We start from the raw sequence: 27,500 nt of genomic DNA, 5'->3' as shown, positions 1-27,500 counted from the left end.
TGGGGATAGAGAAAGTGATTAAAAGAAAAGAAGAGCAGGGAAGAAATTAAAGGAATGGGGAGGAGAAGAACAAGAGAGGAGGAGAATGAGGAGAGAAACGTGTGTGTGTGTGTGTGGAATGGAGGGAGCTGAGTGGAGCTGACAGTTGCCCTGAATATCTGCTCTGGAACAGAGAAGCCAGCATCCTAACCACTGCAGCATACCCTGGACTGTGTGTGTGCATGCATGCATGTGCGTGCACTTGGATATGTTGTGCTTTTCTATACATTATTTCAGGTGCATATAGATTGTGTGTGTGTGTGTGTGTGTGTGTGTGTGTGTGTGTGTGTGTGTGTGTGTGTGTGTGTGTGTGTGTGTGTGTGTGTGTGTGTGTGTGTGTGTGTGTGTGTGTGTGTGTGTTGTATTTAATGCCGCCTGCAGTTGTCATACATGGACATGCCTACTTATTGTGTTAGTGATATTATTTTGATGAACTTGAAGCTGAAACCACAGGGCAAGATAAGATCTAATTGCAGATGCCTCTGTCTCTGTCTTTCTTTGTGGTGTGGTGTTTTAAACTCGTTCGTTAAACTCGTTCCCTCTGCCTCTCCCTGCTTCTCGTTTGCTCTTCCTCTCTCCTTCCTGCATCTCTTTCCTTTGCCCTCACTACCTCTCTCTCTCCATCTCTCTCCATTCACTCTCTTTCTCTCTCCATCTCTCGCTCTCTCTCTCTCTCACCACCACCACCACTCACCCCCCCCCCCCACCACCACCACCACCTTGCTCCCTCTCTCTCCTATTATTGTCTCTCTCCCTCTCACTCTCCCCCCCCATCCGTCTCTCGCTCCCCCCCACCCCCCCTCCCCCAGTGGTCCCCTCCTCAGTCAGGCTTCAGCGCAGACGGAGACAGAGGCAGCAAACGACTCACTGGAAGACGAGAGAGAGAGAGAGAGAGAAAACATATTTGTGTTTATGGGATGGGGGGGTAGAAGGAGGGGGGGGGGGGTGAAAGGAGAGCGGAGGACGGAGAGAGAAGGGAGAGGATGGAGAGAGGGAGTGTGTGAATTTAAAGGAGAGAAGGGAAGGAGTAGGCGGTATGGAGCAAAGGAAGGAGAGATGGAGAGACTAAAGCAGAGAGAGAGAGAGGGAGGAGGAGGAAGGGAGTGAGGGAAGGAGAGAAAAGATACGAGGCAAGATACAGTTGGAGAAGGAGAGATGGAGGACAATGAGGAAGGGAGTGATTAAGGGAGGTAGTGAGGGAGACAGTTAGAGAAGAAGGAGAAAAAGGGAATGGGGGGAGGGTGGTAGAGAGAGAATGCTGAAATGATGGAGAGAGAGAAAGAAAGGAGGGGCGGAGGTTGGGAGGGGTGGCTGGAATGGGAGAGATGAAGGGAGGGAAGGGGGGAGAGCCAGCGATGGAGGTTGGTAGAAAGAAGGCTGAAATTGAGAGAGAGAGAGAGCGAGAGAGAGTGAGAGTGAGAAACAGAGAGAGAGAGAAACAGAGAGAGAGACAGAGCTGATCTTGGGTGATGAAGGGGTGGGGTGGGGTGGGGTGGGGTTGGGAGTAGTAATCAGGACATGAAGGCATGAGCCATTGGGATACAATGGAAAGAAAGAGCTGAGAACATAGAACATCAGTGAGGGTCTCTAAGTGTATGTGTGTGCGCGCGTGTGCGAACGAGCGTGTACGTGTGTGATATTGTGTGTGTATGTTTACGCACATGTATCCATATCTATGTGTGCAGATCAGTATGTAGTGAAGTGATTCTCCACTGTCACTATAGACAACATATGACATATGATTTTCATGAGAAAAATCCTAATTGAGAAAAATCACAATGAGAAAATGAGAAATTTTCTCTCTATTTCTCTCTCTCTCTCTCTCTTTGCCCTCTCTCTCTCTCTTTCTCTGTTTCACTCAGAGATCTTTCTGTTTCACTCAACAGAAATAAAGGAATTTGGAACATAATACTTAATGTAAAACTAATATAAATTTCAAGTTAGAAGTTTAATGATTGGATGGTTGTAGATTAAGCATCTCTTTCACGCTTTATACTCAAATAAAAAACAAGTGATGCTTTAAAATAAGCCCTCACGAGTCATTGCATTTTTGCTCTATTTTACCTGTATCCACAATTTACCTGTATTACAATACTGATCTGTAACATTCTCTCTATCTCTCTCTGTCCCCCCCCCCCCCCCATCCCCCCCCCCCATCCAGTGTAGGGGCGCGGCCATCCAGAGCAATGAGTGGCATCCTGAAGAGGAAGTTCTCTGAGGAGGATGGCTCCTCCCCTTGCTCGCTGCTGCCAGAGTTCGATGACGTCTCCGGTAGTGACAGTGGCAACAGCAATGACAGCGTCAACCCCCCCACCACCCAACTCATGCGTGAGTGTCCATCCCAGCATGCATTGCGATGGAGGTCACCTCAGGGTCAGTCAGGACAGCTGAGCTTTCAGTTGATTTCTAACTTGTTGAATAAGCTGGCAATATGTAATATACTATTATTAACTGTTTTTAGAAAATAGATATGTGTATATGTAAAACATTTTTTTACAAGAAACATTTGTCTCATTTACATCTGAGATCTATTTTACCGTTATGGGCCTGCAAGGCCTCCGGTGTCACCTATTGGCTATATATCAAGGTCTGTTGACCTTACTTTCAGAATGATACTAAAGGGATATTAGGCTGTTGATCATATCATCTATCTTCATAATGCTAGGACTGCATTCTGCTTTCCTTATAAAAGCCACATATGAAAGTGACAGCCATGATTACACGATTTAGTGACTAATTCCATAATTACTTTTTATTCAATGATTTGTGTATTTATTGTGATTTATTTTTACAATTCTTCATTTTTCTACAACTCATCCTTTTATTTATTAATTTCTGCTCTTTTTTATTTAATTTATGTCACTGTGCATGCATTATTCATTTATTTCAGTTAATTTACCTATTCTTCACTATCTCAATCTGGAGGAAACCTTGGGACTTTCACTATTTATAAATATGTCATTTTGTAATATGTAATGTACAGTAAGCAGGGCCGGTTCTCCCTATACGCACACTACGCAAGTTGCGTAGGGCCCCGCAAGTTAATAAAGGCCCCCTCCCCCGTCTCCTCTTGTCAAGCTAGTGACAGACAAGTTGGTAGGCCCTATACAGTTATAGCGACAGTGCCTCATACATTAAGAAGATGAACATGAAACCGAAACTGGGCATTTATTGCTGTGTGAAGGTGATTCACACACAATTATGTTTCTTTCTCCTAGTCCTCTATAGGGAAAACACTATATTTGGTAACTTCCATAGACATCCAAAATGGGGTGGGATGATTGTATTGGGAGCACTGAGGTGTTAGATGATAGTGTAAAAAAATTGTTACATTTTCGCGCTCAGAGTTCAGGTAGGAGGGCCCCTTAGCAGGATTTTGCTTAGGGCCCCATGGAGGTCTGAACCGGCACTGACAGTAAGTTATTTTAACTTCTGTCATCTGTGATTACATAGATGAGAAAATTACAGCAATTATTCACTGCCTATCTTCATTTTAGGTTGTATGTGTTCCTTTGAGCAAGGATGTTTCTATTTTTATGGTATCAATCATATGCTATCATTATCTTAATTCTTTCTATCTTTTTCACTCTTTCTGTTACTTTGCCTTGTCTTAACTCTCTCTCTCTCTCATATATTCCCCTATCATCACCCCCCCCCCCCCATCTACCCCCCTCACTCCATCTATCTGCCCCCCTTATCTATCTGCCCCCCTCTCTCTCTGTCTCTGCAGCCTCGTCCATTCTGAAGCGCGGTAAGCGCATGCGCATGCGTGGCGTCAGCTTCCAGGGCGTGACGGTCTACTACTTCAGCCGTCGACAGGGATTCACCAGCGTGCCCACGCAGGGCGGCAGCTCGCTGGGCATGTCGCCGCGCCACAGCTCCATCCGCCGCTTTACCCTGGGCGAGTTCGCCCGCGAGCAGGAGAGGTGGCACCGCAACATGCTCAGGGACCACCTGAAGGAGGAGAAACTCAACGCCATCAAACTGAAGGTCTTCACACCTCGACACCCACCTGTCATTGCAGATTTCACTTTATGTTCATCAACAATGAACGACACACAAGTGTCGTTATGTGTTCGAAAGCAACAGTTCATTTTTTTATAAATTTTTTTAATTTAAATTTTTATAAAACATGTGTATGATATAAATTACTTGAATGTCTTTAGTTGATGGGGATCCATTCTTGCTATGTGAGCCATTCCCTTCTTACATCAGTATTTCCCAATGGATACAGTATGATTTAGTTACAGTGAAGTTAGTTAAGTTACTTTTGTCCTGAAAGAAATTTATCCTCTGCATTTAAAGGTGCAGTCAGGGATTTGATTCGATTTCAAGCCCATAAAATTTTTTGTCACATTCAGCAATCATCTCCTCACAACTGCTAGCTGCCCATGCCGTAAGTACACTGTAAAAAAAAAACCCGGTCTCTGTAGGCAGCCCAGACTCAGAAAACTGGAAACAAACAAAGCCAACCAAACCAAACAAAAACAAAACCCTACATGGAATTTCTCTGGGAATGCTGAAAGAAGAGGTGAGCTACCTCTCTGATGTTTCGTCTGCTAATAAGTTTAAATATAAACATAAACACAAACAAATGTGACTTCCTGCACAATCCCTGACTCCACTTTTAACCCGTTTAAGGTTAAGTTAGAGAACCGTTTGTGCTGACTGACCTTTGAATGACCTTGACCTCTGCCAATTCTCCCCTGCAGCTGACCAAAAGCGGCATGTTGGAGTCGGAGGAGGCGGCGGCGGCAGCGTTGACGCTGGCCGATATCCGCGAGGAGGAGATCGACGTGGCGAGCGCCGAGGTGGACGAGTACTTCTTCCTACAGCCGCTGGGCATCCGTAAGCGGCGCGCGCTGCTAAGGGCCTCGGGCGTCCGCCGCATCGACGGCCAGGAGCGGCACACGCTGCGTGCCATCCGCGTCTCACGCAAGGAGTGCGGCTGCCAGTGCCGAGGCTTCTGCCGCCCCGAGACCTGCGCCTGCAGCCTCGCCGGCATCAAGTGCCAGGTAAGGAAACATCCTCGTGAAAACACCTGAACTTCTTAAAGGAACAAGCCAACTATTTTCAAATTAGCTTATTTGCCGTCTATCCCAGAGTTAGATAAGAGGATACAAATCCTTCTTGTTTTTGTGCGTGCTATAACTCAGTCTGACACCATTAGGCTAGCTTAGCATAATACACTGGAGGTGGGTTAGACCAGTTGGTCTAAAGCTATCCTATAGCTTAAAAGGGAGTTATTGGCTAACTGGTCTAACCCACCAAGGCGCTGCCTGCGATTTCTCATACAATTTACATAATTTAGCTGACGCTCTTTTAAAGTGCGACTGTGAACTAAGTACAGGGACAGTAAACACTAGAGCACGACCACGCCTTATACTTTTTGTCAGATTTAGCGGATTGCTCCTATTGGTGCTCTGTGTGCAGATACGTTAAAACAATAGTCGCTACAACACAGGTGGCGGTCCATCGGAAATGTGCTGGCTGAAAAGTCTTTCAGGAAATGCGTGGCATATAGGCAATTCCAGCTAATCAACATGTCTCTTCAGGAACATGAAAAGGAGAAATATCTTTTGATTGACAGACTACGGCCGCTAATTTAAATGCTAAGTGCAGAGTTTAAAGTCTACTGTAACTAAAGATAACTTAGCTATACAAAATCTATTTGCAAATGTAACGCCATGAAGATCCCAAGCACAACCATCGGTGGGGCAGCTAAAAGCTGTCATGTGCCACATGATTGCTTCAGTTCATACACGAGAACTTTACTCATAGACTGACTTTGCACTTTGCCCAGCATTGACATTGACATCTTTGATTTCAGTTATGCACATGAAAGGATGTTAAAAGACTTGTGATCCTGGCTACTGTAGAGATGCAAATAAGCTGGACACACTCAGGACTTTGAAAGGTTACAGGGCTGCTACAGGCGTTAATGCTACCCATTTAGGGAGATGATGCAGGATCAGTAAATAATGATCACGTTTCCTTCTTACCTGTTGAAGCTAGGACAATGTACCCTCACTTCTCAACAATCACATGGTCCATTCAATACTGTGTTACTGTAGATCATTTCACAAACAGGTTCATTGGTGGATGCTCATCAAGTGCTTGATGCAAAACCTCATCAGAAAATCACTAAAAACTGAGCTGACTCTCTAACCACTACACACTCGTGTATCTGCATGAATGTGTGTGTGTGTGTGTGTGTGTGTGTGTCCACAGGTGGACCGTATGTCCTTCCCGTGCGGGTGCTCCAAGGATGGCTGTGGGAATGCGGCCGGGCGCATCGAGTTCAACCCGGCACGCGTGCGCACACACTTTTTGCACACACTCATGAAGCTGGAGCTCGAGCAGCAGCAGCACCAGCACAGCCTCTACCTCGCCGCCACCGGCAACGGTTACCATGGCGACAGCCCCCTTGCCCAATCGCAGCGTGACTCAGACCATACTTTGATGGAGGCTCCCAGCATGCACCTGGATGTGGCTAACGAGGCCGAGTCTTGTCTGCAGGAGTCGGAAGAGGAGTACTGCGACGAGGACGAAGAAGAGGAGGAGGAAGAAGAAGACGAGGAGGATGAGGAGGACGAAGAGGAGACCGAAGAGGAGGAAGAGGAGGAGTCCGAGCAGGACGAAGACGAAGACGGCAGCAGTCTGCTGAGCGGTCTCTCCGACTCCAGCACCCACAGCCTGGCGGGCAGCGATCTGGACGAGGATGACGATGATGACGACGAAGACGAGGAGAGGAGGAGATGGGGGAATGGCCAGGACCGGATGAGCCTGGGTTCTCCCTCCGTCTCGCTGCCCTCTGTGTCCCTGCCCTCCGTCTCGCTGGCATCTACCATGGTCTTCCCGGCGCTGCCCAGCTTCTCTGAAGCCCTCCGGGAGGCCGAGGGCACTGACCTGGGCTCCTACTACAGCAGTAGCCCCTCTGCGCAGTACTACCCCATGGACAGCTACACCTCCGCCTCCACCCTCCATGCCTCCGACTATTCCACAGCCAACAGCTACAGCACCTCCCCTGCTCACACTGCGCCCAATTACACCACCTCCGGCTACACGCTGTCCATCGCCAACCCCAGTTACACGGTACTAAACGACACGCTGAACGGTTCGATGTCCAGTCACACGCAGGACTCTCTCTACACAGGTGCTGAATACACAGACTCCAACCATGCCATGTCTGACTACACAACCACCAACCACATCAATGGGCATGAGTGCAATCAAAATCACTTCAACCACTATGGGTCATTTTCCTCAGTAGCGCCAGCTAGCACTGACAGTTCTACCAAACTCTGTGGTACGAGAAATTTGAATTTGGTGCCATCACTTGATTCTTTCAGTATTATGCCTGACTCTTATAAAGACATGAGCCAATCACAAGTGCAGAATGGACATCACTCTTATCTTTTATCCAATGGTGAACATTCCACAGCCATTTGCTCTGTCACTGATGAGAAAAACAACTATTCAACCACTGAGGACTTTAAAGACTCCACAAAAAAGGAGCAGCAGGTTGAGTTCCAGAATTTTCTCAACAGTAACTCACAAGAGCTACCAGTCGAGAATGGAAGCCATGTCGGGAACCAAGATTTGAAAGAGGACCCCAAGCAGCACCAGGCTGAGCCGCCTTGTCTGCCTGAAGAAAAAGACGACCTCAGACTTGCTAATAAGCCTGTAGAGGTCAATCAAGCCTAGCTAATTAGCCATTTCTAAAAAAAGACACCTTATTCTGGTCCTCTTGACTGTCAGAAAAAGGTCAAAAGGTGAATCTTTATCACTCTTCAGATTTCCCTTTGTGGGATCATCTGAGGGCAGCAGCACTTGGAATTGTCTAGGCTGCCTCAGGGGTTTGATGTCAGTTATTCCAGAGGTCCTGGACACACAGAGGACATCCAGAGGGTTTGGCCAACCGACTGACCGAACCTCATGATGGATGTTCTTACCCAGAAAAAAGGGGTATTGTGTAAAGTCTGGTTATTTATGGTTGTATGTGTAATTTGGAATGTTTTGATTTTGATATTTCATGCATGTTACTTCATGGCTTTTCATGGCCATAAAATAATTTCTATACTTGAAGATGAGAAAAAGAATAGGCCTATGGTTGCACGGTACTGCACACAGCTATATCTTTTCAGTCTCCTCTTTTGTGATTTCTGTCCTTCATGGTTTGCGAAAGCATGACTCAGGCTTCTAGCTGGAGATGAAAAGACTCTCTGTAGGTTGGATGTTATCTATGTAATATCCTGTGAATGGCCTGTTTTGGGCATCAACCTCCATACTAAACAGCCGTCATACTCCCCAGCATTTCTTTGTTGAATCATGTGTGTATTAAGTGAAATCAACCACCAGGGAGATTCTGTGAAGGCACTTTCAATATGTGTTGGTAAATACAAATAGCTTATCAACATCAACCTTCCAATCCCAACCGTTGGGAAAGGTTTATGAACATTATGTATTATGTTCATGTTGGGACGAAATGACTTATTTTCAAAAGAAACCACATTTCTGGATTTACGTGCCAAATTCTTGTAAATATAATTGATCTGTGCTAGTCCAACTAGTTGTTTTCATTTGTTCTTTTACAGTAATGTAAAGGAGATTTATTTATTGAAAAAATAAAATCTAAATCTGCTTCTGTATAAGTTTTGTGTATGTTGGGGTAAGATACAGAAGGTAATTTCAGCCTTTAACTTCAAATGAAGGTCGTAACAACAGTAGTTCTTGATTCTTTTCTTGTAATTGTGTTGTCAACTGCAGTCTCTATCTTGCAATCTTGCTTTGTGATTAAACAATCATTAACACATTTCTCTTACTGATTCCGTATATGTAAGTGGCATGTGTATCTGCACATACATGCATTTCTGTGTACCTCAAACTATGTGATTATGTTGGATAATTGCATGTTATTAATGCCATTTTCATCCTCAACTTGGCGTTTAATTTTCAAACATTTCTTTTACTGTGGGCAGAAAGGTGGGCTACACTAGGCCATTTTGTAATGTGTCAGAATTTTGATGTTGGGGAAACGGAAATGGCAGGTATTTGAAACATAGGCCAGATCTCAGTCAATAATAACTAGAAATATATGAATAGTTATTTATATATAAATACTTTAGATATGCATCAAACTTAGTAATATACTGCCTGATCCTCATAACAAACAAACTAACAGCTGTTCGGTCTTGCACAAGGGGCGCCTTTGGTGTAGGGTTGGTGTAAACGTGCAACACTCTGACCGGGCAGAGTTTGTGTAACCACATCTTTTCCTGTTAACATCAGGGCAAAAGGTGGGAAGCTCGACTGGTCAATGACCAGTTTTCATGAAACATTTATTTTATCTTTCAATATATATATATAGATTATACAACAACAACAACAGCAACAACAAAAGTTGTACAAACACAAAAAATAGCAACGGCAGAACATTTTTACAGCACATGCATTGCCCTGGTGAGTCATGAACAGGGGGCTGGTTTGCTGCTGGGACAATTAGCACTGTACCCACTATTCCTTCTCTCTTAGCATTTTTCTCCTACACTGAATCCTGACACTTCCATTTTCTGGATTTTTTTATTTATTCCATGGCAAATTATCATTTTAAATTAAAATTAAGTTGTCATTAGCTGGGTTTTCTGGCTTGAAAATTGACCATAAAAGTATGTGTTATGATTAGGTCCAGAATGGTACTCAGAATGGTTCCTCCTTTCTCCCAGAGGTGACCACTAGGTGGCAGGCTTGGTTTTCCGAAGCTAGAGACTGAGGCACTTTGGCAATTTCCACTGTTAACTGCAGCTGAGGCTGGTGTCACTTGCGTGCTCAGTCTCAGGTGTTGTGCTTGGTACATTTGAGCCAGATTCAAAAAAAGCCCTTGTATAACTGTATTACAACATTTAAATGATCTTTTCATGCACATAACTGAGGATGTTCCACATCAAAATCCACAGAGATATTCCCTAACATACTCTGTTGTTTTTTTTTCAAATGCTCCCAAACTTACATTGGTGTAGGCCTTGTTCCTGAAGGTAGAAGGTACCAGTATTCTTGTACAATCTGTTACTTGCATCTGTGTCTGATGCTCGTTGGCAAGCCTTAAAATGAACACATCACCCAGAGGAATAGAGAAGAAGAATTTTCCCAATAAAATTAGAGGTTTTATTTTATTATTTTGTGTGTTTTTATATTATATTTTTTACATTGGTATACCACAGACAGAATGAAAACAAATTAAGGGTACAAAACAGTAATAGACTCCAATTGAGTCCAAAGAAAAGATGAAGCCCTTTTTAAATTTTTTACTTAATTTTGGGGACTGAGCCAAATCTGTTGAATATTAAAAAAGTAAAAACTACTAATAGTTAGGCCTATTTTATGTAGCAGACTGTGAGCCAATAAATAGCCAACTGATTCTCTATTGTTCTCTCTATCTCTCTCACACACACACATACACACACAAAACACTAATCTTAAACACCACATGTTCAGTAACCCTGTCTTTGTAAAAGAGCCTTCCACGCTAAAATTCACCTCAGACGCCAACAAAGGGTCTGTGAATGCTGTCCTATAGACAAACACTGTGCCAATAGACTGCAAATACAATTACAATAGGTCCACCATGCTCTTTAAGTCCGAATGGCCTTTCTAAAAACATATCCAGGATATTCCATTTCAGGTTGCATGTTCAGGCTCAACTCGTGAACATACAAGTGTGTAGTATATCTCTGTGCTACATAATCAAATAAAAAACTATATTGGATATTACATTTCAGGCTATGTGTGTTTGAGTTTGAGTCATTAACATACAGGTGTGTAGTATATTTGTGCAGCATACTCCAGTACAAAACATTTTTTTCTTAGCAGTGGTGGTTTTGAAGTAGGCCTAAGCAGGTGTAGCATGCATTATTGTAGGCTACAGTAGGTCTCATGATTGTGTAGCATATACTTTCAGTCTACTTTGATGCGTGTGAAACTGACTGGCATTGTACTATTCTGTAATGTTTAGCATCATCTGTGCTGGCTAAAGGTCAGTGAGGCATACACAAATGACATAGCAGACCCGCACATGTCTGTTTGTACTCCTCTAGTCCTTGGGGAGCTGAGGGGGGAGGAGGGATGAATGGTTTGGAGGAGAGGTTGACCCTGTTCACACACACACACACACACTCACACAGCACACACAACCGCACACACACACACACACAGTGGGTGAGCAGGCTCATAGTCTGGTCATACATATAATGGCTACAGCAAAGCTGTGCGGAGAACCATTAAAATACATCATGCTCTCCTTACTGAAAGATCGCTAATGCAGTCAACACACACTAATTGTTGGAGGGTGCCCTGTGTGTTTTCTGTGGTCAGGGGTGGGGCAGGGGAAGCCTGCTTGACACCAGCCAAAAGCATTCTGGGAAGGTACAGCAGATCAATCACTGGTACAGGCACTGTGATGTCAGGTTGCTAGGCAACAGGAGGAGAGAATTTCCAGCAGGATTATGGTGTCTGATTGGAGAGTGTTCCTGGTGCTTTCTAGCCTGGCTAGCGCCACCACTTCTCAATGAGACTAGGTCTGGGAACCAAGCGTTCATTTTCTCGTATTTGAAAAAAATGCCCAGATCCGTTTATTGGGTGCCACGGATGTCTATCAAATGCGTCTTTAAATAGCTCATCAACATCTTGCTTTCCCCATTGTTCTGTGATTGGTCCCCTATCTCAGGCGAAAATTTGCTCCATGGTCTCCAGGCTGCCTTAGCAGCGTGAATCAAATCGCGCGCAAGGCAGCATGGGAACACCCACGCTAGGTGCTTTCTCCATCCTTCCTTTTTCTCTCTCTCTCTCTCTCTCTCTCTCTCTCTTTCACACACACAAACACACACATATACTGTCTCTTTCTCACTGTCTAATGTCCCCACATTGTGTATAATGTATGTGTGTACCATGGCTATTTTCAATGTTAAAAGGGAACTGTGCAGTTTTTTAAGCTTAAATTACCTTAACTTAACAGCTTTGGAGTCATTGGAATGGTTATGACTTTCTGGGTTGAATGGTGGTCGTCTTGCTTCCCCCTAGCATCTGTGAGCAGAAAAACCAGCCTTGCAACTTTGGTCTGGCGGACCACCGGCCTCAGTCAGAAAGTCTCGAGGTCTCACGATGTAATGAATTGCTTCAGAGGACTACACACATACACTCCAAGCACTGGCTACAAGGTAGTGATGGAGTTTCTCAGACATTCGTCAAGGCAGAGCCAGCGAAAAGAAGCAGAACGCGAGTAAAGTGTTGTCAGAGGAACAGAGAAAGAGGAAACGGCAGACTGACCGAGCGAGGAGTGTCGCAAAATATATACTCTGAAGCTGTATGGGGAGCTCTGCAGAGAAAACTGTGAGCAAAAAGTGAGAAAACAGTGAAGAAATTGCTAAAACTGCATAGGGTCCCTCTAATAAATAGCAGAATGTTATAAAATAGCACACACACACACACACACACACAGAGACAAACATGCACACAAATACACAAATACATGTAAACACAGTACACCACTCCCTCTCCTCCATCCACCTACACACAGGCACTCAAATATTCATATATTTGATTCATATATATACAAATATTCACACTCATAGAAACGCACACATACAAACACACAAGTGGAGTCCTGATATTCACACTCAAAGAAACGCACACATACACAAATAAACACACAAGTGGAGTCCTGATATTCACACTCATAGAAACGCACACATACATGTACACAAATAAACACACAAGTGGAGTCCTGAGGTGTGTCTGAGGACGCTGGCTTTGTGTGGCCAAATGCAAACTGCATGAGTCATAATGGGGGGCACAGCCACGGCTACCGCTCTGTGGCTCACAAAAGACAGCACTAATTTTAGCCCTCCCCCCCCCCCATACACACCCCTCCACCCACCTTTTCAGCTTCACCAGAGCTGGTGCTCGAGCTGGCACAAACTCTGCACTCCAGATCAAAACTCCCAATGCTAAGCTAGCTGCACACTCTCTAAAAGCCCTTTGAGTGGTTTCCCATGCCAGAGAAATACCCTTCGACTGCCATCTGTGCCCCTGTTGACTGTTGGCATGTAGCTTTGGTTTTCCACAAAATGCCAACAGTTCTTTAACAGCTGCAAACCCCCCCCATCCCCAACACACACACATGGACCCCGCCCCCCCCCCGCCCTCTCACTCTCCTCTCCATGCACCTTTAATGGCTCACACTCATGCATTCATAATGAACATACTACTTGTCTGTGTCGTATGCTTCCCAAAAATGTGCTTTATTTTTGAAAAGAGAATCAAAAGAAAGGACTCAGATGTTAGCGTCTGTCACATCTTTGGTCTGAACAAAAATGTCACACAGTGAACACTATAACAAATCCAAAATATCGCTTTTGTTAAGTGAACATCCATAGATCTCTGAGGGGAAAAAAAATTAAATATATTTACTGTGTATATATGAAATATGTCCCCAAACGAATTGAAATTAAAATGATTTCTAAAATCAAATATATATGTATTTCATCCAGCAGTTCATTGTGCCAGACATAAAAACAGAAATATTCACATTTTTCTGTCATCAAATTTGTATGCATGAGGGAAAATAAAATCAAACACAAAAAAAAAGAAACTGAACAGACATTTCCGTACAAAAAATATGATCTTTATTCTTTTGGCTTTTTAAAATAATGTCACTGTGTGGCGGATTACTATTCAGCATGCAGTTGACTACCCACACTAAAGGCATATGGATAATGATGGCTACTGATCGCATCATAGTTCTGAAAACATTTACCATAGACACACAATGCTTTGTGGCCTCACCGGGTACTGAGCAGAATGTAAACAAACTTGATGATTAAAAAACTGACGAGAAAGCATGGAAATTCATGAGTTTAAAACTACTATTTACAATATAAACACTATTCATGATAATTAGAAAGCAAAGTCCAATTCTGTATACATACTCTCATACACAAGTGTGAATAGACATGGACGCACAAACAAACATACACATACATACACACACCCTGCTCATACATACATTTGCAAATATGCACAAGGGTGTACAAGCACACTAATGCGCACGCACACACACACACACACACGTAAACACACTACCGATTCGTACATTCTAGCGCATTCACTACCACAGAAGTAATATGCACCCATATACAATATGATAGGTAACAGAATCAGGAAGAGTGCTCTTCAGAAGCACATACATAGCTGTGATACATAGTGTGCCCACAACTTGGAGTACATTATATACAAACATTTCACCACCCAATAGATTACTATAGAATGAAAAATAGCTCATTCATATTGAAATGAACTACCATGTATTGTTAAAGACAGACACTGAAATCCACACTCTATATGTTTCACCTTGCAGAAATATGTGAGTCTAGATTTTCTCATCCTCTAGAAACATATTTTTTGTGTGTTTTCTGTTTTCTATTTGTTCTGGAAGTTTAGACAGAAAAAGAAAATGTAACTCAAAACAGGAGACATGAGACAGAGAGAGAGAATGAGTGAAAGAATCTCTGAGATAAGAGGACATTCTATTTTGATTTGTGATGCGTGTTGTGTTTGTTGTGTTGCACCTGTAGACAGGTGCACATTCAGGCTCTGTGTGGCTGTGGAACTCGACTCAACCTCAGTCTTGGAACACGGGCAGACGAAACTGAGCCTTGTTCTGCTCGGCCTTCTCTTCACTTCTTCGACATTACCTCACTTTGGGCCACCTCACTTGAGTTGACAACCTTAATGTTATGTGAGTCTACAACCTCAAAATCCTGTGAGTGTACAGCCTCAATCTCACATACATCTACAACCTCATCCTTACATGAGTGTACTGCCTCAATCTCACATAAATCTACAACCTCATCCATATGCGAGTCTACAGCCTCAATCTCACATAAATCTACAACCTCATCCTTATGCGAGTCTACAGCCTCAATCTTACGTGACACTACAGTCTCAACCTGACCTGAGTCTACAGCCTCCACCTTAGTTGGATCTACAATTACAACCTCACTTGATTCTACAGCCTCACACAAGTCTACAGCCTCAACCTCACGTGAGTCCACAGCCTCAATCTCAAGTGAGACTAGTCTCAACCTCACTTGAGTCTACAACCCCAGCCTCACACATGTCTACAGCCTCAATCTCAAGTGAGACTAGTCTCAACCTCACTTGAGTCTACAACCCCAGCCTCACACAAGTCTACAGCCTCAACCTCACGTGAGTCTACAACCCCAGCCTCACACAAGTCTACAGCCTCAACCTCACGTGAGTCTACAGCCTCACCCTAACGCAAGTCAACAACCTCAACCTCACACGGGTTTACAATCTCAACTTCACGTGAGTCTACAGCCTCAGTTCAACTCGACCAGTGTTGATCCAGCTTGCTGATATCGAGGGCCAGACGAGGTGCCTGTGTACATTTGTTTGAGGCTTTTAACCAGCCACATTCCTGCCTGTCAACCTCCAAGGCTTCTAATTAGTTCTCTAAGCTGTGACATACATTGTGACCTTAGACTCCTGGAGGAGGTCATTCATGTGTTTGTTTGTGTGTTGTCTGTGTTCGTACCTGGGATATGCTTCATTATAGTCACAATCAAAAACGAGTAGAAAACATTGATGTGCCGTATAATTGAGATCCCCATTTTCTTTTTATACAAACAAAAACATAAAATGATGGCAAGAAGGCAAGCAAATAATACAGCCGGAGCGCTAGGAGCGCTAGCTACAGGCAGACATAACAGTATACAGTTTGTCTTCCAGATTGTTACAACACTCAGAATAATAAATAAAATCTTAGAAATGCACATTCCCTTGTTGGAGACTCGGAAGTGGCCTCTATCGCTCGCTTTTAGCAGCACTGTGTCCTACAATGGGGGGAACGCACATAACTTCATCAGTTATACCTAACCACCAGTTTGTGGCATTCCCAATGTTGTGGCACCATTAACTTTTTATGAGCAATTCCCCCCAAAAAAACCTCCCCTCACCACCATCATTGTCGTAATGTGTGTGCTAGCTCAGTTCACATTATTGTCATACACACACACACACACACACACATACACACATACATACATACACACACACACCTTTTGGTGGGGGAGGTTCCCAAGCTCTGCAATCAATAAAATCACACCCCGGCCAGTCTCCCAACCTCTGTAAACCGTCCCTCATTTTTCCATCAGTCTCAGGCTCTGCCCAGGGGGCCCAGTCTAGTCTAGTCCAGTCCCACTTCACTTCTTCCTGTCTCGAGTGTCTTTCGCTTTGTCCTCTTTCTCCCGTCTGTCCTTCTCGTACTTGTCCTTGTCGGACTTGGCAACGCTGTTGTAGGAGGGCGGCGAGGCCGATGAGGGGGTCATGTCCGTTTTGTCCGAGGCCGAGTTCTCGTTGAACTTGACAATCACCAGCACCTCCTTGTCGGGAACTTTCTCGCCGCCCCGGTCGATGACGGCCCCCCCGTCTTGCAGCTGACGGTACATGTTGGAGGCACGCTTGACTGTCCGGCGTAGGTGGTAGCGTCGGAAGGCACGCTGGATGATCGTGGCGGACATCTCCTCCTGCTTGCGGCGTAGCGTGGTGGTGATGGGCTCGTAGGACACCTTGGAAGGGTTGGAGGCCATGAAGCGCTCCTCCATCTGACCCCTCAGCGCGTCCATCTCACCCTCTTCGCCGAGCACGCGCAGGGTGAAAGCGAAGAGGATGTCCAGGCAGTGGATGCGGTCGCCGCTCACCATGGGCAGATCCATGGCGATCAGCTGGATCTTGTTAGGCTTGGGAATGCGCAACGGCGGGTCAAGTGCGTCGGCAAATTCGGGCAGCTTGTCGTACTCTACGAACTGTGTGGCGTCCGGGTCAAAGCGCTCCCACACCTCATAGAACATCTCAAAGTCATCCTCGCTCAGTGGCTCCGCGCTCTCCTCCGTGGCCACACTGAAGTTCTCCAGGATGACGGCGATGTACATGTTGACCACGATCAGGAAGCAGATGATGATGTACGAGACGAAGAAGAAGATGCCCACCGACGGGTTGCCGCAGTTGCCACGCACTGAGCTGCCAGGGTGTTCCATCCGGTAGCTGCAGTCGGGCTCCTTGTTGTTCAGGATGGGCGCCAGGAGTCCGTCCCAGCCGCCTGATGTCGTGATCTGGAACAGGCAGAGCATGGAGTTGCCAAACGTCTCGAAGTTGAACATATCGTCGATGCCCGCCTCATGCTTCACATAGGCGAAGTTGGACATGCCAAAGATGGCGTAGATGAACATGACAAGGAAGAGGAGGAGGCCGATGTTGAAGAGAGCAGGAAGTGACATCATGAGGGCGAAGAGAAGCGTGCGGATGCCCTTGGCGCCTTTGATGAGACGCAGGATGCGGCCAATCCGAGCAAGACGGATGACTCGGAACAGCGTTGGCGACACAAAGTACTTCTCGATGACGTCTGAGAGGAACATACCTGTGATGTGGAAAAGAATGGATCATGAATGACAGTCTACCAAACAACACTGGTTCAGTCTTGAGCTTAAACAACTAATGCTGCATTTCACTGCATTACTTCCTGTCCCTTGTGTTAAGTGTGAGTTACAGTTTATCGAAATACTATACTGTATAGTAAACAGGCCTTGGTTTGTCATTTGTCAATTACATGGGGTCTATTTATACTATAAATTGTACAGGTAAAAACCAGATATGTAATTGAGTGATTAAAGCAAGCTGATCAATTGAATGTGTAGGATCTTACCAACAATGGACAAGATGACCACCACAAAGTCGAAAATGTTCCATCCCAGAGAGAAGTAATAATGTCGCAGCGAGATCATCTTGAGGCTACACTCGCCAGTGAAGAGAACAATAAAGACCAGGTTGATCCAGTAGAGGCAATTGTCCATGTCCGTGGTCTGGTCGTCCGTCTCCACCATCATAGTCACCATGTTCAGGCAGATCAGGATCATAATAACAATGTCGAAGGCTTGCTTGGTGACAAAGTCAAACACGCAGCCCTGGAACTTGTTCTGAGGAGTTGAAAAGAGAGAGAGAGAGACAGCCGCTGATTATTGCTTACCATTGTACATAATGCAAAAGTAGTTTTAACCATTTTTGGAGTCTTTACAGGTCTGAAAAGCAGATTAGCAGACTAGACAGCATAGCAGACTATTTTCAAGGATCTCATTGTTATTCCTCATCAAATAGGTAAACAGTTATGGTATTATCTGTAGAGAGTGAATGTCCACTGTATACAGTATTGTGAACACTGAAATTCTAGTACCATTGGCCTTGGAATTGGTTTCTGTGGTTTCTTGGATCCAAGCTTTTTCATGGCATTGTAATACTTCTTCTGTTCCTCTGTCATGAAGATGTCCTGACCTCCAAAGTAAAGGGACCAAAACCAATACTGGTTACAACCTCAAAAAACATCAGGTTACACTTTACTTGACAGTATCGACATAAGATTCATGACATGACATGACACTGTCATGAATGTGTCATAAACAAATCATAAACGTTTATGACATAACACTTCTGTTATTAAGTGACATTCCTTTTTTGTTAGGGTTAGGATTAGGATTAGGGTTAGGTTTAGGGTTAGGGTTAGAGTTAGGGTTAGGATTAGGGTTAGAGGTTTGGATTAGGATTAGGATTAGGATTAGGGTTAGGGTTAGGGTTATGTCATGACAGTGTCATATGTTCATGACAGTGTCATGTTACCCTTATGTCGATACTGTCAAGTAAAATGTTACCAATCAATCCTGAATTGAGTTTACCCTGATTAAACACCATTTACCTCAAAACAGAGAATTTATTCATTTCTTATTTAAATGTATTTCATTGCTTTAAGGGAATGCAAAAGGGAAAACATGTTTAATTTGGCATTTCAATAACATGACAGTATCAGTGAGAATATGCGAAATCAGAAAGGAGCTCTTATCTTTTTCTTCTGCTGGTTGAAGTTGTCGATGATGACACCAATGAAGAGGTTGAGGGTGAAGAAGGAGCCGAAGATGATGAAGATGACGAAGTAGAGATACATGTACAGGTTCACCTCGTACATGGGTTGCTCCTCCAGCTATGGAAAACACACATACTCAGTTACATCTCTCCATTCAGAAGGTAAGTGCCAAGGGCACAATGGTGAAAGTTGGGAATTGAACCCACAACTTTTCAAGCTACTGAATGCTAGCCCAGCTCCTTAGCCACTACACTACCACCACCCCAGTTACAGTACCAGTTAACTCCCAAAACCACATTCATTATCTCTGACAACGTACAGCAATTACTTACACTTACACTACACTGAAAAATAATGACTGTTAATATAACTACTACTATCTCTAGTAACAACAACAGCAACAACAACTTCCTTTAGACATAATGAAGTAGTTACACTATATTCGAGTAAATAGAGGAACAATAGACATTTGTTAGCTAATTAAACCCCTTTGAATAACAGCAAGAGGGGTTTTCTCCTCAGTCAAGCAGAAAAGACCAGACACAATCTGTCAGTGTGTCTATACACAGACTCTTACATTGCGTGAGTCCACAGCTGCATACATGATATCCATCCATCCTTTAAATGTAGCCTGAGAACATGTGTGTGAGTGAGAGAGAGATAAAGAGAGAGAGAGAGAGAGAGAGAGAGAGAGAGAGAGAGAGAGAGAGAATGAGAGAATGAGGTCAGTCACTAACACGGTTATGGAACACTGTACAATGCACATTTATCTCATTTGCTACTGGTAGTACTGTAATGTCTGGTCTCTGCTCTGGTACATAATAATTGAGTCACATCAGTTCAGCTGAATAGACACGATCTCTGTGACTGTTTAGAATTACATACAGTATACCATAACTATACCATTACCATAACCATTTTAATGTTCTAATTTGCCAACTCTAAGTTTCATGTATTGGTAACTTCTTTCTATATCAAATGCACACACACACACACACACACACACACACACACACACACACACACACACACACACAGACACACACACACACACAATCACAAGACAACAACAACAACAACAGGTACAGGCAAGTGTGACACTACTTGCTAAAAACAACTCAAAGTATTGAAATAATCTTTAGTTTAATAGTTAACTGTCATCTGTTAACTACATGTATCATAACTATTGCATTACATTCTCCCGACCCCTACTACTCACCACTTGCAGCAGTGCCAGGTAGCCCGCGCCTACGTTGTCGAAGTTGATCTTGACGTTCTTCCAGCGGGCACTGTCGTTGACCAGTGCCAGGCACTCTGTCTTGTTGTTGACCAGTGAAACAGGCAGCAGCTCATCCGTGGTGCTGTTGACACAGTGGTAGTACTTGCCGGCGAACAGGTTGACGCCCATGATGCTGAAGATGAGCCAGAAGATAAGGCACACCAGCAGCACGTTCATGATGGAGGGGATGGCGCCCAGCAGAGCGTTCACCACCACCTACGGGTAGAGGGAGAGAGGAGGACACACACACAGGTCAGACATATACAAACACACACACACACACACACACACACACACACACACACATACAGGGATGGGCAAAAATACATCACAATGTATTTTAAAATAAAATACCAAATACCCTGCAAACTACAATACTGTAGCCATATTACACATCAAAATAAAATACTGTACTGTTGTATTTTGAAAATACTCAAAATACTTCTTTAGAGGGAGCATGGAATGACTTAAATCAGCTTTTTATCTGAAGCATTTAGCCTATTAAAGCAGCCACAGTGCCAAAGATTTGTCTTGTGCTAATGCTGTTTCGGTAACACTTTACTTGACGGGTGAGTTCATAACACATTCATAGCAGCTGTCATAAACTGCACATAAAGCATTCATGACTGTTTCATGAGACATGACTCAACATTCATACCAAACCTTTCATGAATGTGGAAGACAGAACGACAAAAATGTGTCAAAATAAAAGTCCAACAATTGCAAAGCAGCATTGCCGTTTTTGTTCCAAACCTCTTACCTGATCACGTCACATCTGAGTCAATGGGCTACTCCAGTAACCTGGCCCTAGCCAGATGAATGTCGTTCCGCTTAGCTCCGCCTAGCTTCACTCACATCCATCTGGAACCTCTTCCATTGAGAGTGATTTCTCCAACCAACTTTATGGTTTAGCCAATCAGGACGCAGGGCGGGAGTTTCATAGATGTGACATAGCGTAGAAGCGACTGTGAGACTGTTATCAGCGTCACGGGTTGGCTTCGATGAGAGTGGTTGAAGTAGCACGTCAATAGATGACGGACAAGTGGCTTATTCAATCATATGCAAGCATTTTTTGATTAGGTCCAGCCTTCTGAAGCAACACTTCAATGGATCGGTTCCAGATGGATGAGTGGAGCTAGGCGGAGCGAAATTCATCTGGCTAGGGCCAGGTTACTACTCCAGTGCCAAAAAGACAGAACATGGTCAAGCAAATAATTTTTGTTTTATAAAAATGTATTTGTTTTATGATACCTTTGCAGATGATTTCTCATCTTTTGCTACTGGGAATGTCCAACCGTTCTAGGCTACACATTCTAGGTTACACAAATACAGGTCAGCTGAATGTAGGCTAGTTTACCTCCCAGTGTTAAATTCAGTGATTATGAATACTTAACAACTTGTATAGTAAAGTGACATTCGATGTAGACTTCATAAGATATTCATGAAATATTTACAAAGGCTGGAGAGAAAAACGGCAATGCTGCTTTGCGATTGTTGGACTTTTATTTTGACAAGATGTCATCGTTCTGTCTTCCACATTCATAAAAGGTTTGGTATGAATGTTGAGTCATGTCTCATGAAACAGTCATGAATGATTAAAGTGCAGTTTATGGCAGCTGCTATGAATGTGTTATGAACTCACCCATCAAGTAAAGTGTTACCGCTATTTCTGCCTTTTCATAGTACACATGTAGCCTTCACTTCCCCTTTTAAACACAAATGTGTAAACCTCACTCCCAATCAGGGTCACGTCACCAATGCCTTGTGTTGATTTGCGCAGCTCAGACCTGCACTGGCACTCATGCATTTCACAATAATGATAATGTTATCTTTTGTTTTAACTAGGGTTGAGCCAATCTGTTACTCTAAATCGGTATCGGACCAATATTGGAGAGTATTTTGCAGTATTTTTAAAATATAAAAATACACACCAATAAAGTATTTTGATTTAAAATACAGTAATAAAGTATCTATCTATCTATCTTTCTATCTATCTATCTATCTATCTAATTTTCTTCAACCCAATAAAATACAAATGACAAAATAGTAGGCCCTATGTTGTATTTGAAATACGTATTTGAAATACATGTATCAGAAATACTGCCCATCCCTGCACACACACACACATAGGCTGCCAGAGGTCACATGCATATTCATCACTGTAAATGCAGACATACACACACATACACATCTGTGAGCTATGTCTATGAAAAAGAGATATTTTATACTGGGGTTAGAAAACTAAAATACATTAAATATGCAAATATTACTTGCCTCACAATCTGATGTAGAATAATTTTTCATATACCTATACCCTTCACGTCTCTGTGAAGTAACCGTGCAGCAACTCAGTCTGAACCACCCACCGTTAGCCTAGCTTAGCATAGTTCATTGAGGTGGTCAGAACCAACTAGCCTAATAGCTTCCAAAATGTGGCCATGTTCCTTTAAAACACTGGAGTTACTGCTTGAGATAAATATCTTGAGTGAGTGAGCGCACTGATGCCTAATGACAAAGTGATATATTCACAGTAGAAGATAGAAGGGACAACAAAAAAAAACTACATGGCTTACAAATAAGCGTACATTCACACACATACTTTAATCATAATATCAACAACAAAACTAAAACACAAAACCTTGTAGAGGCACGATGACGTCACTACATTTGTTTACTGCAAATGAAAAGAAGACAACAATAGAGACACAGAGAAAGAAATTATACGTTATAGAGCACAACAACTGACGACACAAAAATGCAACAGAGCGGCAGAAGAACACACAGTTCATGCAGTAGAGTCACCAGCTAAAGTACACACAGCGTTACGCCCAATTCAATACACTACAGCATGCATGCAGCAGAGAACACCATCAACATGAGATAACTTCTAACATAGGGTTTTATGAACATTTACCCAACTGGAATCATAACGTAGTTATTATGACATAAATACAGTTTTCTAAAAAGATTCATTAGAAAGTGTGGTGTGTGTGTGTGTGTGTGTGTGTGTGTGTGTGTGTGTGTGTCTGTGTGTGTGTGTGTGTGTGTGTGTGTGTGTGTGTGCGTGTCGTACCCTCATGCCCTCAAAGCGTGACAGGGCTCTCAGGGGTCTCAGTGCTCGTAGAGTCCTCAGGGACTTGATGGCGCTCAGTTCCGAATAACCAAGAGCGTTTGCTAACAGGCTCACCACTGACACCTGCAAAACACACATACAAACACACACACATACACACACATGTTCACAATTAATATTAACATTTAGATATTTGCAGGGATGGATTACTGCACGGGCCTACCGGGCCCAGGGCCAGGGGCCCATGGGGCCCAAGGGGTCAGGGGGCCCTGAAGCCCAAGCCTTTGCATGGAATCATTGCCTCAATATCAACAAATCAGGATGTAGGCTATGAATCTGATTGAATTTAGTATTGGCCATCCCCAAAATGCACCAGAATACAGGAAATCACATCAAACAAATTAAAAAAATTCTGGGGGAAGACCCCCAAACCCCCCCTCCCACATATACGACAATAAGTGGGGGGCCCTTAATACATCTCGGCCCAGGGGCCCGAAAGTTCATAATCCGCCCATGGACATTTGGTTACACTTTACTTGAAAGTGTTGATATAAGAGTGACATGACACTGTCATGAACGTGTCATAAACAAGTTTAACAACGTTTATGACATAACGCTTCTGTTATTAAGTGACATTCGGTTTTTGTCATAACAAGTTAGGGTTAGGATTAGGGTTAGGTTTAGGGTTAGGTTTAGAGTTAGGGTTGGGGTTATAGGATTAGGGTTAGAGTTTAGGATTAGGGTTAGGGTTAGGTTTCATGACAGTGTCATGTGTTAATGACAGTGTCATGTCACTCTTATGTCGATACTGTCATGTGTTACCAGATATTTACTATACTGCCAAACTGCGGTCCAAAGATACTCAGAATGTCAAGCATTAAAGAAAACACATAATTTAACTGGTTTAACAGACAGTTTTCCAACTCTCAAGAATGTAACTACAGCCTAACAATAAGAGGTTTAAGGCACACATACACACGCACACACACACACACAAACATGACATACGTCGACAATGAGGAAGTCCAGCCAGCACCAGGCGTTGGTAAAGTACTTTACGAAGCCGTAGGCCACCCATTTCAGCAACATCTCCAGGATGAACACATAGGTGAAGACTTTATCGGCATACTCCAGCATGGTCTTCACTGTCTTCCTCTGCTCAATGTAAATGTCTTCAAAGGCCTAGGGGGAACGCAAGGGAAATCATGGCTCAGAAACTATGTAAGTAGGTCTTTATTTACATAGCACATTTTCTTACGCACAGAGTGCAACCCAAAGCGCTCCAAACTACAAACTCCAAATGGCTCACAAACAACCATGAAACCACAAGAGTTACAGACAAAATGGTAGTGGCTGTTATGAATGTTATTTAATTGGTTATTTAGATTTGTAGGGCTGTTTATGGTGGCTTAGACTAAGAGAGGAATTATGTGTGTATGCTTGTGTGTGTGTGTGTGTGTGTGTGTGTGTGTGTGTGTGTGTGTGTGTGTGTGTGTGTGTGTGTGTGTGTGTGTGTGTATTCCTACCAGAGCACCGCTGCTAAGAAGGATCATGAAGATGATGAAGGTCTCGAACCAGTTGTGCTCCACGATCCTGAAGCAGGTCTTCCTTAGCGTCCACCAGCTCTTCCAGCGACCCACCTCCACATTTACCTGGCAGCACTGAAAACGCCTCACACAGTCTGGACACACACACACACACACACAGACACACATGCACACATACACACACACACACAGACATGTGCAAACACCAAATTAAGAGACATTTTACTGTCTGAACTCTTGTATAGTGTGTGTGTGTGTGTGTGTGTGTGTGTGCTGAATGTATTCTGGAAAATCTCCACAGTGTGTATTTATACTGATCCTTAGAAGAACTCTGGATCCAGCATAAAGCCCTCTCATGACTTTAAGCCTGAATCTCAAGACCCCATCTCTCTCTCTCTCTCTCTCTCTCTCTCTCTTTCTCTCTTTCTATTATCCTATCAGAGCTTCTCAAGGGGAATATCCATTGACTCCTACGTTCTGTATTCAGCTCCATTCATAATCCCTTTGACAGAGGAGAGACTGAGAGGAATGGTGGATAAATAAAGGCCTGGAGGAAAAGCGAGAGATGTACAGATATCCACTCTAATACCAGGTTAATGTATCCATTCAGACAGGGCATCTGAGGTACATCTCAGGCTCCAGGAATGAGGAAAATCTCTCTGTATGAGCTTCTTGTGTGGATACGCATCCCTTGGCCCTTGCTGTTTTAAAATCAGACACACATAAAAACGTGTGCACTCTTCCCACTCCACACACACACCTTCAGTGAAGCAGGCCTCCGGATCCAAGGACTCCTCTGTCTCCAGTTCTATGGAGCCCTCAGGCCCCTCCCCTGGGGGTCGGATGTCCACCGTGCTCCCCTCTGACGAACTGAGCTGCCTGTCTACCGGAAGCTTCTGGAGGACAGAGAAAATCCCACGCACCCCACCCAGCAACCACACACACACACACACACACACACACACACACACACACAAACACGCACATACATCCCAATACCAAACCATATAACACATCCAAACACACACACACACACACACACACACACACACACACACACACACACACACACACACACACACACACACACACACACACACACACACACACAGACAAAGGCCATTGTCACTGCAGGCAGAAGAGACTCTAACTCTGTGTCTAGGCTGGCCATGCCCCAGCTGAACAGGGTTGGACTTCTGTGGCTGGCCTCTCATCATCCCTCATAGACATGCATCATTCAGGGTCATCCAAAGGTGCCCGCAGCCTCCTGGAACACACCACTCTCCAGAACACTTGCCAATCAGCAGCCATTTTGTTGACCAAGGCTTTTAAGTTTTTGTTATTGTTATTGTTGTTGTTGTTGGTGGTGGTGGAGGAGCAAAAACTCATCTCCGTCTGGTTCTTTGGTGCGATCCAGCCTTGAGCTGTGGGTACGTTTGATGCCATTTTCATTCATTTTATGGTCATGCATTTTCATTTTCATTTTTTTTTGTCTCTCCAAGGTGCAATTGTTTGTCATTCAGTCCAAGCCTGTGCTGTGTCTGGCAGATGTGCTGTGCGGGAGTATTTTCATGTCCACACCCAATCAGGTACACTATCAAGCCCTGCCCAAACCCGCCCAACCAGATCCACTCTACAAAACCCAAGTCCCACCCCCCACCCTTCCTCCAATCAATCAGACACAAATCACATCAATATGTGTTTGTCTATTCGCTCCTTGACTCCATTGACGAAGGGTTGGAATCAATCAATCAATCAATCAATCAATCAATTTGCAAATCCTGCCCCCACCCCTGCCCAATCCCACAAGAAAATAAAGCCCCCTCTCCCCTGACATGAAAACACACTCTTTGAACATCCATTCCTTAAAGCAGTGCTCAAGCTACAGTTGATCCGTCAGACTTCGGACGAGGAAGAGGGGCCACCGCATTAGCGAACTTCATTAACCAATGCTGAGAGCTCAGTCTAAGAGGGCGTCTGCCGTTGCCACGCCAACACTGCATCCAAGTCGCATGGACCAGGGTGGTAACTAAGCAATGAGTGCCCCTGGAACAAATAGGTGTAGGAGGTCAGGGCGTTTTAATGTTCATAAGTGGTGAATGTTAGGTTTGAAACATTTTGAAAGGCAGAGAGATGGGTCCTGTTAGATACTAACATGTGAATGCTATGAAAGGCTTGCTCATTGTTTTTTTGTAAGTAAACATTAAATTAGAATCATCATAGGATTCATGTCAATAGCAGGGGTTAAGGACACTCCAAATGTTTGGTAGGACACATGTATCTCACTTACTGTGGTATAGAGGTTTCTGAAATGAGGTTTTGTGTTTTTTTTGTGTGTTTTTTTCCCCACATGGCACTGTCACTGGCATAGTCAATCCGAAAAGGGCAGAAGTTGAAACAGGAAAAACACATATTGAGGGGGTAGGGGGAAGGAAAATATCTAAAATCGTCTTACACTGAACTGCAGCACTGGTTGCCGTGAGACCGGGCTGATGCGGCGCGGGGGAATGATGTAAGCATGCTGTGTGGAGATTCAGAACGTTCCAGAAGAAAATCAATTTCCCTCTCCTTTCACTCTCT

At 43.9% G+C, this 27,500-nt stretch overlaps 2 protein-coding genes across 9 annotated transcripts in view; one reads left to right on the top strand and one right to left on the bottom strand.

The window, feature by feature from the left end:
• Window positions 1–7,746, top strand: part of LOC143141792 (uncharacterized) — an 11,819-nt gene extending 4,073 nt beyond the window's left edge. The window contains exons 2-6 of the mRNA XM_076302499.1: window positions 2,201–2,367; window positions 3,770–4,029; window positions 4,752–5,054; window positions 6,271–7,348; window positions 7,484–7,746. Of these exons, the coding sequence (XP_076158614.1) occupies window positions 2,226–2,367; window positions 3,770–4,029; window positions 4,752–5,054; window positions 6,271–7,348; window positions 7,484–7,746 (2,046 nt within the window). The 5' untranslated portion in view covers window positions 2,201–2,225. The remainder of the gene's footprint in view (window positions 1–2,200; window positions 2,368–3,769; window positions 4,030–4,751; window positions 5,055–6,270; window positions 7,349–7,483) is intronic.
• Window positions 7,747–16,316: 8,570 nt separating this feature from the next.
• scn1lab (sodium channel, voltage-gated, type I like, alpha b) overlaps window positions 16,317–27,500 on the bottom strand; it is a 35,837-nt gene continuing 24,653 nt past the window's right edge. For 3 of the 8 annotated variants that reach the window (XM_076302652.1, XM_076302644.1, XM_076302646.1), the window contains 10 exons: window positions 25,681–25,816; window positions 24,900–25,054; window positions 24,382–24,555; window positions 23,374–23,496; window positions 20,241–20,516; window positions 19,599–19,652; window positions 19,001–19,138; window positions 18,341–18,445; window positions 17,816–18,086; window positions 16,317–17,530 (listed from right to left, as the gene is read on the bottom strand). In XM_076302652.1, coding sequence (XP_076158767.1) covers window positions 16,317–17,530; window positions 17,816–18,086; window positions 18,341–18,445; window positions 19,001–19,138; window positions 19,599–19,652; window positions 20,241–20,516; window positions 23,374–23,496; window positions 24,382–24,555; window positions 24,900–25,054; window positions 25,681–25,816 — 2,646 coding nt within the window. Of the gene's footprint in view, window positions 17,531–17,815; window positions 18,087–18,340; window positions 18,446–19,000; window positions 19,139–19,592; window positions 19,653–20,240; window positions 20,517–23,373; window positions 23,497–24,381; window positions 24,556–24,899; window positions 25,055–25,680; window positions 25,817–27,500 lie in introns of all 8 variants that reach the window. The other 5 variants (XM_076302651.1, XM_076302647.1, XM_076302650.1 and 2 more) reach the window with 2 other exon arrangements.

This window comes from Alosa pseudoharengus, unplaced genomic scaffold (assembly GCF_046254945.1).
Source record: "Alosa pseudoharengus isolate Yale_2024_CS ecotype anadromous, Long Island Sound unplaced genomic scaffold, YU_APseudo_1.1 YU_APseudo_1.1_scf_24, whole genome shotgun sequence".
Classification (NCBI taxonomy): domain Eukaryota; kingdom Metazoa; phylum Chordata; class Actinopteri; order Clupeiformes; family Clupeidae; genus Alosa; species Alosa pseudoharengus.
This window is presented reverse-complemented; position numbering and strand designations above follow the sequence as displayed.